General features: G+C 44.0%; 1 protein-coding gene across 8 annotated transcripts in view; it reads left to right on the top strand.

Annotated features, from left to right (window-relative positions):
- The window catches only part of sugct (succinyl-CoA:glutarate-CoA transferase), a 249022-nt gene that overhangs the window by 79932 nt on the left and 155727 nt on the right, over positions 1–13363 (top strand). For all 8 annotated transcript variants that reach the window (XM_041881048.2, XM_041881050.2, XM_041881052.2 and 5 more), the window contains 3 exons: positions 614–685; positions 884–981; positions 2319–2421. In XM_041881048.2, the coding sequence (XP_041736982.2) occupies positions 614–685; positions 884–981; positions 2319–2421 (273 nt within the window). The remainder of the gene's footprint in view (positions 1–613; positions 686–883; positions 982–2318; positions 2422–13363) is intronic.

The following is a 13363-nucleotide window of genomic DNA, read 5'->3' as shown; positions in this document are numbered from 1 at the left end:
GCTGACTAAATAATTTTTTTCCCCACTGTATGTGGGGGTGTTTTGCTGGTGACATGGTCTGTGATTTATTTAGAATTCAAGGCACACTTAACCAGCATGGCTACCACAGCATTCTGCAGCGATACGCCATCCCATTTGGTTTGGGCTTAGTGGGAATATCATTTGTTTTTCAACAGGACAATAACCCAACTCACCTCCAGGCTGTGTAAGGGCTATTTTACCAAGACGGAGATTGATTGAGTGCTGTATCAGATGACCTGGCCTCCACAATCCTCCGACCTCAACCCAATTGAGATGGTTTGGGATGAGTCGGATTGCAGAGTGAAGGAAAAGCAGCCAACAAGTGCTCAGCATATGTGGTAACTCCTTCAAGACTGTTGGAAAAGCATTCCAGGTGAAGCTGGTTGAGAGAATGCCAAGAGTGTGCAAAGCTGTCATCAAGGCAAAGGGTGGCTATTTGAAGAATCTCAAATAGAGTTTGATTTGTTTAACACTTTTTTGGTTACTACAATATTCCATATGTGTTATTTCATAGTTTTGATGTCTTCACTATTATTCTACAATGTAGAAAATTGTAAAAATAACTGGTAGTGTATATGTATCTTGTTTTCAGGGTTTCAGAACCAAAGATGGATACCTGGTTGTGGCTGCGGGCAACGACAAGCAGTTTGTCAAAGTGTGCAAAGTAAGTAGCATTTCCCCGCACGCATTATCAAACAGCATAAAATACATAATTTTGCAATTGCACATAGGGCTTATATTTTATTTAGATAAATCTTTCCTGTCGAAGTATTTTGGTTAGCATTTCACAGTGCTACTCGTATCACTGAACTGTCACCCAGAATCCCTCCCAAGTGACTTAATATTGACTTTGTGTTTCCAGGTGCTGGGCCTGAATCATCTGTCTGAGGAGCCCAATTATAAAAGCAACACACTCAGAGTGCAGCACCGCCAAGAGCTGCTTCACATCCTCTCCCAGAGGTAAAGCGTCCTCCTTCACAGTAAACAAAGTCCCCCAAAAAATCTGAGATATGGCAAACATTTATAAAATATAGCTGGCGGCTTGCCTCATCTATATTCATGTGTTCTTCGGTAAGTCTGCAAGTCCTCAGTTTGGCCATAGAGGCTGTAACGGACGTGGCGTAGAGAAAAGGCAACAGGACACGGAGATCACTCACACAGATGTTTTCATCTGCCCTCCCTTCCCAGTCGCTTCGTCATGAAAATCCCTAGTCGGGCCCCAGGCCCAGTCGGCTGTTTCCTCTCGAAGAGGTCAAGGGGCGTGATGGGATCAGAGACATTCAGCAATGGGGACGTTATCTAACACCACCGGAGGAGGTTGGCTCGTTATGTGACACTGGCCGTGTCCGAAATCTGGCTTGCCTACTACTTACTTATACTGCATATTGTGTACTCATTTTACTAAATACTATGTAGAACGTACTGTTTAGTAAAAGCTAATGCAGTAAGCAACAAATAACAAACATTCTAGGCTCATCCTACTTAGAATGTGTAATCTAATGCACAATTGTGTTGATTCCCGCCATTTGTTCATTTTGGTAGAGCGCGTCCCCAGAGCTGATTGTCAGCTGTGGTCAGACACACATGGGTCTCGAAATACAATTCTCTTCCTCAATAGTGTGCAGCGAATTGTACTAGATGAAAAGCAGAAATTAGTATGACATCCTGGCATTTAAAGCATACATATTTTTTTCTATTTCACATACTAAAACAACAACTTTTTTAATACACAAAATGCCTCTAGTACGGGTATTCAGACACGACCTCTGTGTCTGAACAGTATGTGAAATACCTGCTGCCTATCACCGCATCCCACATGGGACCTCCTCCCCGCCAGGTAGAATGAAAGCATGTCACGCGAAGAAGTTGTCAGCTGCGAGGCCTTATCGGACAGCAGTGTATTGTTTTTGGGTGCATACTTTTCTTTGTCTGCACAAAATGCAAATCGTGCAAGTGTTTCTTTATCCCGAAGTCCATGTGTGTAGGCGAGTGTGCGCACCTATGTGTATGTGTGTGGTGAGTGAAAAACTGCTGGGGGTTGTGGGTGAAGAGAGAGCGAGTGCGAGAGAGAGAGTGCCTCACTCTTGCCATCTTAGGATATTCTGCGATCGAGGGCAAGGCAGGAGGCTGAGCGCAGGGCCTACATATGACCACATACACCTGCTGCAGTTGTTGTGTCTCTGGATCAGATCCAGCTGTGGCCTCCTACTCCTCGTCCTCTGCTGTAATTTTGAAAGCTTCACTTTGCGGTCCCTTCAAACCACAACCCCCCTTTCTTCTACCTCCCCGGCTCCCAGGTTCTTGGAAGAGGTGACGGGCGAGTGGCTGAGGAGGTTTGAAGGGACAGGCGTGCCATGCGGCCCCATCAACAACATCCAGCAGGTGTTCTCCGAACCACAGGTCAGTCCCCACAGTGCTTTGGCTCACACGGCCTCCGAGTCAGTTTCATCTGAGACTCACCCCCCCCCCCTTTGTTATTTTACATTTATTAAATGTTGATCAATACAGGTAAGTGAATTAAGAACAGATATTTTTTTTGCAATGATGACCTGTCAAGAGGCGAGCACAGCAGGTAGGGCAGGGTCTTACAGTTGGTCCCCGTAATGTCCATGGGTTGTGGGTTCCAAACTCTTGCATTGATATACACAAATAGCCACTGATTGGGAAAGCGAGGACATTCTATCTATTATTCTCTCAGATTTAGATTTGGTAGGTGCCAGAGGGTGTTGTAAAAATGAACAGCCACTAGGTTTCAGCTTGATATCTCATTATCACCACAGCTCCTCAACCTGTTTTTGTTATTATGAGAGATCTTCAAAATAGTTACCCCCTAGATCTTTAAATGGATCTCTATGCTAAATATGGGTGGAAAAAAATAAGTGATTGAAAGAGATGCAAATGCATGATCTATTACTACGGACAGTGTTTCTATGATGACAGAATAACATATATTTGATCTGTCACAGACATTAATTAAAAGCTTAAATTCTTAAGAGTGTAGAAAACAAATGGCAAACAAGGTATTCAAATCAAATCAAATCAAATTTTATTGGCCACATGCGCCAAATACAACAGGTGCAGACATTACAGTGAAATGCTAACTTACAGCCCTTAACCAACAGTGCATTTATTTTTAACAAAAAAAGTAAAAAAATAAAACAACAACAAAAAAAGTGTTGAGAAAAAAAGAGCAGAAGTAAAATAAAATAACAGTATATATATATATACAGGGGGGTACCGGTACATAGTCAATGTGCGGGGGCACCGGCTAGTTGAGGTAGTTGAAGTAATATGTACATGTGGGTAGAGTTAAAGTGACTATGCATAAATAATTAACAGAGCAGCAGCGTAAAAGGATGGGGTGGTGGGGCAGTGCAAATAGTCCGGGTAGCCATGATTAGCTGTTCAGGAGTCTTATGGCTTGGGGGTAGAAGCTGTTGAGAAGTCTTTTGGACCTAGACTTGGCACTCCGGTACCGCTTGCCGTGCGGTAGCAGAGAGAACAGTCTATGACTAGGGTGGCTGGAGTCTTTGACAATTTTGAGGGCCTTCCTCTGACACCGCCTGGTATAGAGGTCCTGGATGGCAGGAAGCTTGGTCCCAGTGATGTACTGGGCCGTACGCACTACCCTCTGTAGTGCCTTGCGGTCGGAGGCCAAGCAGTTGCCATACCAGGCGGTGATGCAACCAGTCAGGATGCTCTCGATGGTGCAGCTGTATAATTTTTTGAGGATCTAAGGACCCATGCCAAATCTTTTCAGTCTCCTGAGGGGGAATAGGCTTTGTCGTGCCCTCTTCACGACTGTCTTGGTGTGTTTGGACCATGATAGTTCGTTGGTGATGTGGACACCAAGGAACTTGAAGCTCTCAACCTGTTCCACTACAGCCCCATCTATGAGAATGGGGGCGTGCTCAGTCCTCTTTTTTTTCCTGTAGTCCACAATCATCTCCTTTGTCTTGGTCACGTTGAGGGAGAGGTTGTTATCCTGGCACCACACGGACAGGTCTCTGACCTCCTCCCTATACGCTGTCTCATCGTTGTCGGTGATCAGGCCTACCACTGTTGTGTCGTCGGTAATTAATGATGGTGTTGGAGTCGTGCCTGGCCATGCAGTCATGGGTGAACAGGGAGTACAGGAGGGGACTGAGCACGCACCCCTGAGGGGCCCCCATGTTGAGGATCAGTGTGGCAGATGTGTTGTTACCTACCCTTACCACCTGGGGGCGGCCCGTCAGGAAGTCCAGGATCCAGTTGCAGAGGGAGGTGTTTAGTCCCAGGATCCTTAGCTTAGTGATGAGCTTTGAGGGTACTATGGTGTTGAATGCTGAGCTGTAGTCAATGAATAGCATTCTCACGTAGGTGTTCCTCTTGTCCAGGTGGGAAAGGGCAGTGTGGAGTGCAATAGAGATTGCATCATCTGTGGATCTGTTGGGGCTGTATGCAAATTGGAGTGGGTCTAGGGTTTCTGGAATAATGCTGTTGATGTGAGCCATGACCAGCCTTTCAAAGCACTTCATGGCTACAGACGTCAGTGCTACGGGTCGGTAGTCATTTAGGCAGGTTATCTTAGAGTCCTTGGGCACGGGGACTATGGTCGTCTGCTTGAAACATGTTGGTATTACAGACTCAGTCAGGGACATGTTGAAAATGTCAGTGAAGACACTTGCCAGTTGGTCAGCACATGCTCGGAGTACACGTCCTGGTAATCCATCTGGCCCTGCGGCCTTGTGCATGTTGACCTGCTTAAAAGTCTTACTCACATCGGCTACGGAGAGCGTGATCACATAGTCATCCGGAACAGCTGGTGCTCTCATGCATGCTTCAGTGTTGCTTGCCTCGAAGCGAGCATAGAAGTGGTTTAGCTCGTCTGGAAGTCTTGTGTCACTGGGCAGCTCGTGGCTGTGCTTCCCTTTGTAGTCTGTAATAGTTTTCAAGCCCTGCCACATCCGACGCGCGTCAGAGCCAGTGTAGTACGATTCAATCTTAGTCCTGTATTGACTCTTTGCCTGTTTGATGGTTCGTTGGAGGGGATAGCGTGATTTCTTATAAGCGTCCGGGTTAGAGTCCTGCTTCTTGAAAACGGCAGCTCTACCCTTTAGCTCAGTGCGGATGTTTCCTGTAATCCATGGCTTCTGGTTGGGGTATGTACGTACGGTCACTGTGGGGACGACATCATCGATGCACTTATTGATGAAGCCAGTGACTGATGTGGTGTACTCCTCAATGCTATCTGAAGAATCCCGGAACATGTTCCAGTCTGTGCTAGCAAAACAGTCCTGTAGCTTAGCATCTGCGTCATCTGACCACTTTTTTATTAACCGAGTCACTGGTGCTTCCTGCTTTAGTTTTTGCTTATAAGCAGGAATCAAGAGGATAGAGTTATGGTCAGATTTTCCAAAAGGAGGGCGAGGGAGAGCTTTGTATGCATCTCTGTGTGTGGAGTAAAGGTGGTCTAGAGTTTTTTTTCCTCTGGTTGCACATTTAACATGCTGGTAGAACGGTTTTCAGACCCTTTACTCAGTACTTTGTTGAAGCACCTTTGTCAGCGATTACAGCATCCAGTCTTCTTGGGTATGACGCTACAAGCTTGGCACACCTGTATTTGGGGAGTTTCTCCCATTCTTCTCTGTAGATCCTCTCAAGCTCTGTCAGGTTGGATGGGGAGTGTTGGTGCACAGCTATTTTCAGGTCTCTCCAGAGATGTTAGATCGGGTTCAAGTCCGGGCTCTGGCTGGGCCACTGAAGGACATTCAGAGACTTGGCCTGAAGCCACTCCTGCATTGTCTTGGCTGCGTGCTTAGGGTCTTTGTCCTGTTGGAAGGTGAACATTCGCCCCAGCTTGAGGTCCTGAGCAGGTTTTCATCAAGGATCTCTCTGTACTTTGCTCCGTTCATCTTTCCCTCAATCCTGACTAGTCTCCCAGTCCCTGCCGCTGAAAAACATCCCCACAGCATGATGCTGCCACCACCATGCTTCACCGTAGGGATGGTGCCAGGTTTCTTCCAGATGTGTCGCTTGGCATTCAGGCGAAAGAGCTCAATCTTGGTTTCATCAGACCAGAGAATCTTGTTTCTCATGGTCCGAGAGTCTTTCAGGTGCCTTTTGGCAAACTCCAAGTGGGTTGTCATGTGCCTTTTACTGAGGAGTGGCTTCCGTCTAGCCACTCTACCGTAAAGGCCTGATTGGTGGTGCTGCGGAGATGGTGGTCCTTCTGGAAGGTTCTTCCATCTCCACAGAGGATCTCTAGAGCTCTGTCAGAGTGACAATCAGGTTCTCGGTCACCTCCCTGACCAAGGCCCTTCTCCCCCGATTGCTCAGTTTGGCCGGGCAGCCAGCTCTAGGAAGAGTCTTGGTTGTTCCAAACATCTTCCATTTAAGAATGATGGAGGCCACTGTGTTCTTGGGAACCTTCAATGCTGCAGAAATGTTTTGGTACCCTTTCCCAGATCTGAGCCTTGACACAATCCTGTCTCGGAGCTCTACGGACAATTCCTTCGACCTTGTGGCTTGGTTTTTGCTCTGACATGCACTGTCTTCTGTGAGACCTTATATAGACAGGTGTGTGCCTTTCCAAATCATGTCCAGTCAATTAAATTTACCACAGGTGGACTCCAATCAAGTTGTAGAAACAGCTCAAGGATGATCAATGGAAACTGGATGCACCTAAGCTCAATTTCGAGTCTCATAGCAAGGTGTCTGAATACTTATGTAAATAAGGTATTTCTGTTTTTTTATTTTAATAAATTTGCTTTGTCAGTATGTGGAAAAAGTCAAGGGGTCTGAATACTTTTGGAAGGCACTGTGTATATATATATATATATATATAATTAGAAACACACTTTACTCCAACAGGATTTTGGGGCAGAACATTTCCCTCCTTGTGGTTTGGCAGGGTTGATGTGGCACTACTTCTTGTAGTCATATGGAATGTGCAAACAACATGAGTCATTTTGTAATGGCATAAGCAAAGCCGGATCAATAACATTGTGTCTTCTTTCGAGGACTACATGCCCAATTATGACAAAGCACCAAGACGGAGAGCATTTGTGAGAGCCGGATTGAGTAAAACACACATGAAAACATTCACACTGGAACATTGCAATATCTCTCTGTCCTCCTACTTCTTCTTTTTCCCAAACAAAAGCAAACACGCCTGATTAACATGGTAACAAGCCAGCCTGGCGGAGATGGCAAACCTGCTTCTCATCCAGTCCAGTCATCTGATATGATAGATTGATCTCCTCACTTTTCCCAGGCTATAACACTTTGAAGTGGTATGTTTTGCCCCTGCCCTCCAAGTGTAGCGGTAGTGATGTTCCGCGATTCATCTGTTTTCATTAGCTTTCTGTGCCAACTGTTAGATAGATCCAGTTTGGATTGGATCAAAGCGTTACTTAGGGTTTGGGAGCAACAGCTTTGTCACCACCTGGCCCGCAATGAAATGTCATATTCAGAAGACATCCATTATATGACTCATTGACATGTTTCTCAGAGTGCTGTGCGTGCTGTGAACCATCTGAGCAAGTCATATTGCCTTGTGCCTCGAGTCCCAATGTTACCTAAGCTGCTCGTCGACCGGCCTGGGTCTCCATCTAGTTGTTCTTTGAAACGTCCATAGAGAGCAGATCGGGCTGTGGCTTTCCCAGGCTGCCGCAAGGCCTCTTTGTCGCGGCGCGGAGACCACATCCCCCAGACAATGCCCCAAAACATTCACCACCACAACAAAGACGCCTTTGAAATGCTGCTTCGCCGAATTGACTCTGTGGAACCTAGCCTCCGGGGAAAAGGCTGCATCGGTTTCACAGACTGTTGTGTAATACCACGCCTTGCCGGAGAGCACACGTGTGCCGGAAACCCAGGCTAGAGGCAAAGAGAGAAGAACACAGCATGTGTCTCTGTGGCTAATGTATAGACACGGAACCACAGCACCATAACAAAGGGGCACACCGCCGTGCTTACACTTGCTGATTGACCGTTGACACCAATTAGTGCATCTGGACCACATAACTGCCAGAGAGAGATACAGTGTATCTATATTACTGACTCCCCCCGCAGAAGAAACTCCAACATCCTAATTCACTTGTGAAATCAGTGGTAGCCGTCCGCTCAGAATAAGGAAAGACCCGGTCAGAGGGCGGAGGGTGAGGAAGAGTGATTAGCTGACAAGAGAGGGGATTTTTTAGGGGAGAATGCAATTGAATAAAATAGACTGCAAAACAATAAGAAAACAGATGGAGTGGAAGAGAGGGAATGCAAAGAGAAGACACAGAGAGAGTGGATGGAATGAGAGTGGGAGAGGTTAGTATGAGGAAAGCAGATGATTTGGGGCGGGGGCGGCCTGATGAAAGTGGGGTGAATCCCTTCAGGTTGATGAATGGACAGTCTTGGGCAGACACAAAACAATTCCTGATATGTCCACAGAAATGTAGGCCAACATAGTGCCCACATAAGTAATGCATAATCAAACAATCAATCAATCCCTCACAGAAAAAAACACATGAATTTCACGTGATCTCATGTGATCACATGATTTAATGTAAAGTTAATATGACAACATGTGAAGCAACATGTGATAACATAGAACTATACACGTGACAACATGTGAGAACATGATCTCATGAAATTAATGTGAAATAAATGTGTAAAAATTTCAAAATGATACCATGAAATTACACGTGATAACAGTTGAGCACGTGAAAGCCCAGGTGTCAAATATAATTTAGAATATTTTACTTTAAAAGGCATAATTGACATGAATTCAATTTAAACAGTCATGGTCCCCTGCAGGTATTGTCTAGCTTCCGGTTTGTTCCAGGGATGTCCCCAAAGGTGTTTTTAGGACGTTCTCAGAATGTTGTATCATGGTCCTCTGGAGGTTTTTGTCTAGTTCCGGTGAAAATATGGTAAATCTACAACAAGTTACTCTATTTTTACAGCTAAATGAAGGTGTTAATGTGAAAGGACAATATACTACCGTATGCTGATTACTTGGGACTCAACCTCACTTGGAGTTTATACTCACAACCTCTTGGTTGCTAGCTAACTAATGTTCCTGCTGGACCACCAGGTCTGTTGACATAATGGAGATTGGCAAAATATTTATTGACAAAAATACATTTCTGCACTTTGTCTAAAGTTGCAGTAAAAATAAAGTAAATATATACAACTTGAAGGTGTTATTTCTATAAAATGACAGTATGCTGCCTTATTCTGATTTCAATTACTGTAAAATATTGTGTAATTTTGTACTGTGACCACAATTGGGATTCAGCCTTAAATGGGATTTGAACTCATAACCTCTGGGTCGCTAGCAACCTGAAATGTCCTGCTACAGTGCAGCTACACCACCAGGTCTGTGAGCATAAAGGAGATCTGGCTACAGACTTATTGGCATTAACTTTGCAAAAAGCTGCCCAGAATCAAGTAAATAATTTTCAAATTATCGCCACCAACGTCACATCAATGTAAAACTAGCAGTGCTCAACGACACTTGACGTAGAGTATACATTACTGACTCTCTTGCACTGGCTCTATGCACACTCATTAGACTCTACCCACACCCTCACACATACTACACTGACTCTCCAACACACACACTACATAGGCTCACACACACATGCATATTGACGCAACACACACAGACACACTTACACATAGACACACTTTCACACTTCACATACGCTGCTGCTACTCTATTTATTATATATCCTGATTGCCTAGTCACTTTTATATCTTCCTACATGTACGGTGCATTCGGAAAGTATTCAGACCTCTTGACTTTTTCCACATTTTGTTACCTTACAGCCTTATTCTAAAATTGATTAAATTGTTTTTTTTTTTACTCATCAATCTATAAAAAAACATATCACATTTACATAAATATTCAGACCCTTTACTCAGTACTTTGTTGAAGCACCTTTGGCAGCGATTACATCCTTCTAGTCTTCTTAGGGATGACGCTACAAGCTTGGCACACCTGTATTTGAGGAGTTTCTCCCATTCTTCTCTGCAGATCCTCTCAAGATCTGTCAGGTTGGATGGGGAGCGAGCTCTGTACAACTATTTTCAGGTCTCTCCAGGGATGTTCGATCGGGTTCAAGTCCGGGCTCTGCCTGGGCCACTCAAAGACATTCAGAGTCTTGGCCTGAAGCTACTCCTGCGTTGTCTTGGCTGTGTGCTTAGGGTCGTTGTCCTGTTGGAATGTGAACCTTCGCCACAGCCTGAGGTCCTGAGCGCCTTGGAGCAGGTGTTCATCAAGGATCTCTCTGTACTGTGCTCCGTACATCTTTCCCTCGATCCTGACTAGTCTCCCAATTCCTGCCGCTGTAAAAAATATCCCCACAGCATGATGCTGCCACTACCATGCTTCACCGTAAGGATGATACTAGGTTTCCTCCAGATGTGGAGCTTGGCATTCAGGCCAAATAGTTCAATATTGGTTTCATCAGACCAGAGAATCTTGTTTCTCATGGTCTGAGTCATTTAGGTGCCTTTTGGTGAGGAGTGGCTTCCATCTGGCCACTTTACCATAAAGGCTTGATTGGTGGAGTGCTTCAGAGATGGTTGTTCTTTTGGAAGGTTCTCCCATCTCCACAGAGGAACTCTGTAGCTCTGTCAGAATGACCATCAGGTTCTTGGTCACCTCCCTGACCAAGGCCCTTCTCCCCCAATTGCTCAGTTTGTCCGGGCGGCCAGCTCTAGGAAGAGTCTTGGTGGTTCCAAACTTCTTCCATTTAAGAATTATGGAAGCCACTGTGTTCTTGCGGACCTTCAATGCTGCTGACATTTTTTGGTACCCTTGTACCCTTCCCCAGATCTGTGCATCGACACAATCCCGTCTCGGAGCTCTATGGACAATTCCTTCGACCTCATGGCTTGGTTTTTGCTCTGACATGCACTGTCAACTGTGGGACCTTATATAGACAGGTGTGTGCCTTTCCAAATCATGTCCAATCAATTGAATTTACCACAGGTGGACTCCAATCAAGTTGTAGAAACATCTCAAGGATGATCAATGGAAACAGGATCCATCTGAGTTCAATTTCGAGTCTCATAGCAAGGTGTCTGAATACTTATGTAAATAAGGTATTTCTGTTTTTTTATTTTTAATACATTAGCAAACATTTCTAAAACCTTGCTTTTGCTTTGTCATTATGGGGTATTGTGTGTAGATTGATAAGGAAAAAACATAATTCTATCCATTTTAGAATAAGGCAGTAACGTAACAAATTGTGGAAAATGTCAAGGGGTCTGAATATTTTCAGAATGCACTGTAGTCCCATGGTACTTGTGGGGGTAGTAGATCATAATGGAGAACACCATCATGTTTCTTGAGAGTCTCATCTTTCCATAGTTTGTAGGCCAAACCATTCGGACTCTACAGACGTTTTTGTGAGAAGACCGATTTTCGGGATGTCTCATGGTCTGATAAACACCGCTCTGCCACCTTTCACCGCAGATGGGGGAGGGTGACATTGGCGGATGCAGTGGATGGAGACACAGCCCATGCAAACAATATATCTAGCTTAAACTGACGGATTTTGATGTTTTTATTTTATTACGCTAATTAGATTTCCACATGGAAATCGACTCTAGGGGGTTAACGGCTGAGATAAGTTAATGTGATACTAGAGCGCCATACAATATTTAATTTATAGCTAGTCACCATGTAATTGTAATATTCACTTTCCTCCCAGACCATCAGGTCAGTGAGTGTGACAGATTGGCTACAGTAAGTTACTGTGAATTTTACATTAACCCACTTGCAACTACTTCACAGTAAGCTATTGAAAATTAAACATTTTTTCTTCCTGTGAACCAGCTGCCATTAAGCTACTGGAAAATGCACAGTAACATCTTAACAGTGCAGCTCTTTATTGTCACAAGTTCTTACAAAGAGATTGCAGAGCTGACAGTGTCAAAAGAGGTGCTCAACCTTCATCAACATAATGATAAAACCACTTAAACTGGTGCAACATTTCCACTGACGGTTGGCACAAATACAACAAATTTTAGACCATACAACAAATACACCATATTCTAGCACATTTCCCCCGACAGCTGTAGAAATACATTCAAAGTTGTTTCCACTATTTTCACCACAGCTCAGTGGCCGGTAGTTTACTATAAAATTACATGATTTTGTTTTTGCTGCAGTTTGTTCCATAAGCGCATCTAAAATATCCAATACATTTTTGTTATGCAATTTCAAGTGAGGCATGCCAAGTTAATTTGCAGACATTACACATATGAAAACGTGTTTTTGAAACACTTCATGTGACATTTCACAAACGGGTGTTTTTTGAACGTGTAGTTTAATGTATATACTCACTACTGTAAGTCACTCTGGATAAGGGCATCTGCTAAATTACTCAAATGTAAAATGTTTAATGTTATCACATGTTGCTTTACATGTCACGTTATCACATTAACTTCACATAAAATCAAACCATTATAAGTAAAGTAATACAATGGTATGGGGATGTTAAAGTAAATGGACACTGTTCAGCTAAAATATGACCCCGCCTGGGATTTGAACTCTGAACCTCTGGATTTTTTGAACATTGCTCTTTCTGCTGTGCTACAAAGTCTGTAGCATTCCCCTGTACATTCATTACTCATATTTTGTCTCCGCACATAGCAAAAGAATGCTATCTGCACTGCTATTTTAGTTATCTATTGACTATTCTCTCATCATTTATTTCATTTACTTATTTCAGCAAGCTCGGTTATGGTGATGTATGTAAACTATGAACAAGTGTCTTACGTTCTATGAGAACCAAACCGGTTTTCCCAGTTTCCATGTTTGGTCACCTTCACCTTTGGACAGAGAATATGATCTAGCTACTCATAAGTACTAGTGGAGACATACCAAAAGTTTGGAGTTCTGTTTGCTCGTTCCAACCATATTTTTTTTTACGACGGTCAATCGTTTCACACGTACTTTTTCCTCCCGATGTAGCATGTGTGCGATATCACATTGCTCATGTTCCATCTCAATAAATCATACATATGACAGTATGTTTAAGAATAGAAAAATGCCTGGTTATTGCGAGCTCAGTGGAACGTGGGCTGCGCTTACCTCTTCCACCAAAGTCACAGTGTTTCAAAGTGAACCTGGTTAACTCCCTGCCAGGCCCCCCACCTGGATCCGGTCCTCTACAATATTAATTTTAATATTTGATATTTCCTATGCACTGGCTCCATCATATCAGGTGGCAGGCCCAGATGTTGGACATTCACAAAATGGCAACCAGATGTGCGAATGGATGGATGATGGGGTATTCTTACGCATGCAAGCAGACAAAAAGGGAAGGCTTTTGTTTCACTAGGACTTTTTTTT

Source organism: Coregonus clupeaformis, chromosome 7 (assembly GCF_020615455.1).
Source record: "Coregonus clupeaformis isolate EN_2021a chromosome 7, ASM2061545v1, whole genome shotgun sequence".
Classification (NCBI taxonomy): domain Eukaryota; kingdom Metazoa; phylum Chordata; class Actinopteri; order Salmoniformes; family Salmonidae; genus Coregonus; species Coregonus clupeaformis.
This window is presented reverse-complemented; position numbering and strand designations above follow the sequence as displayed.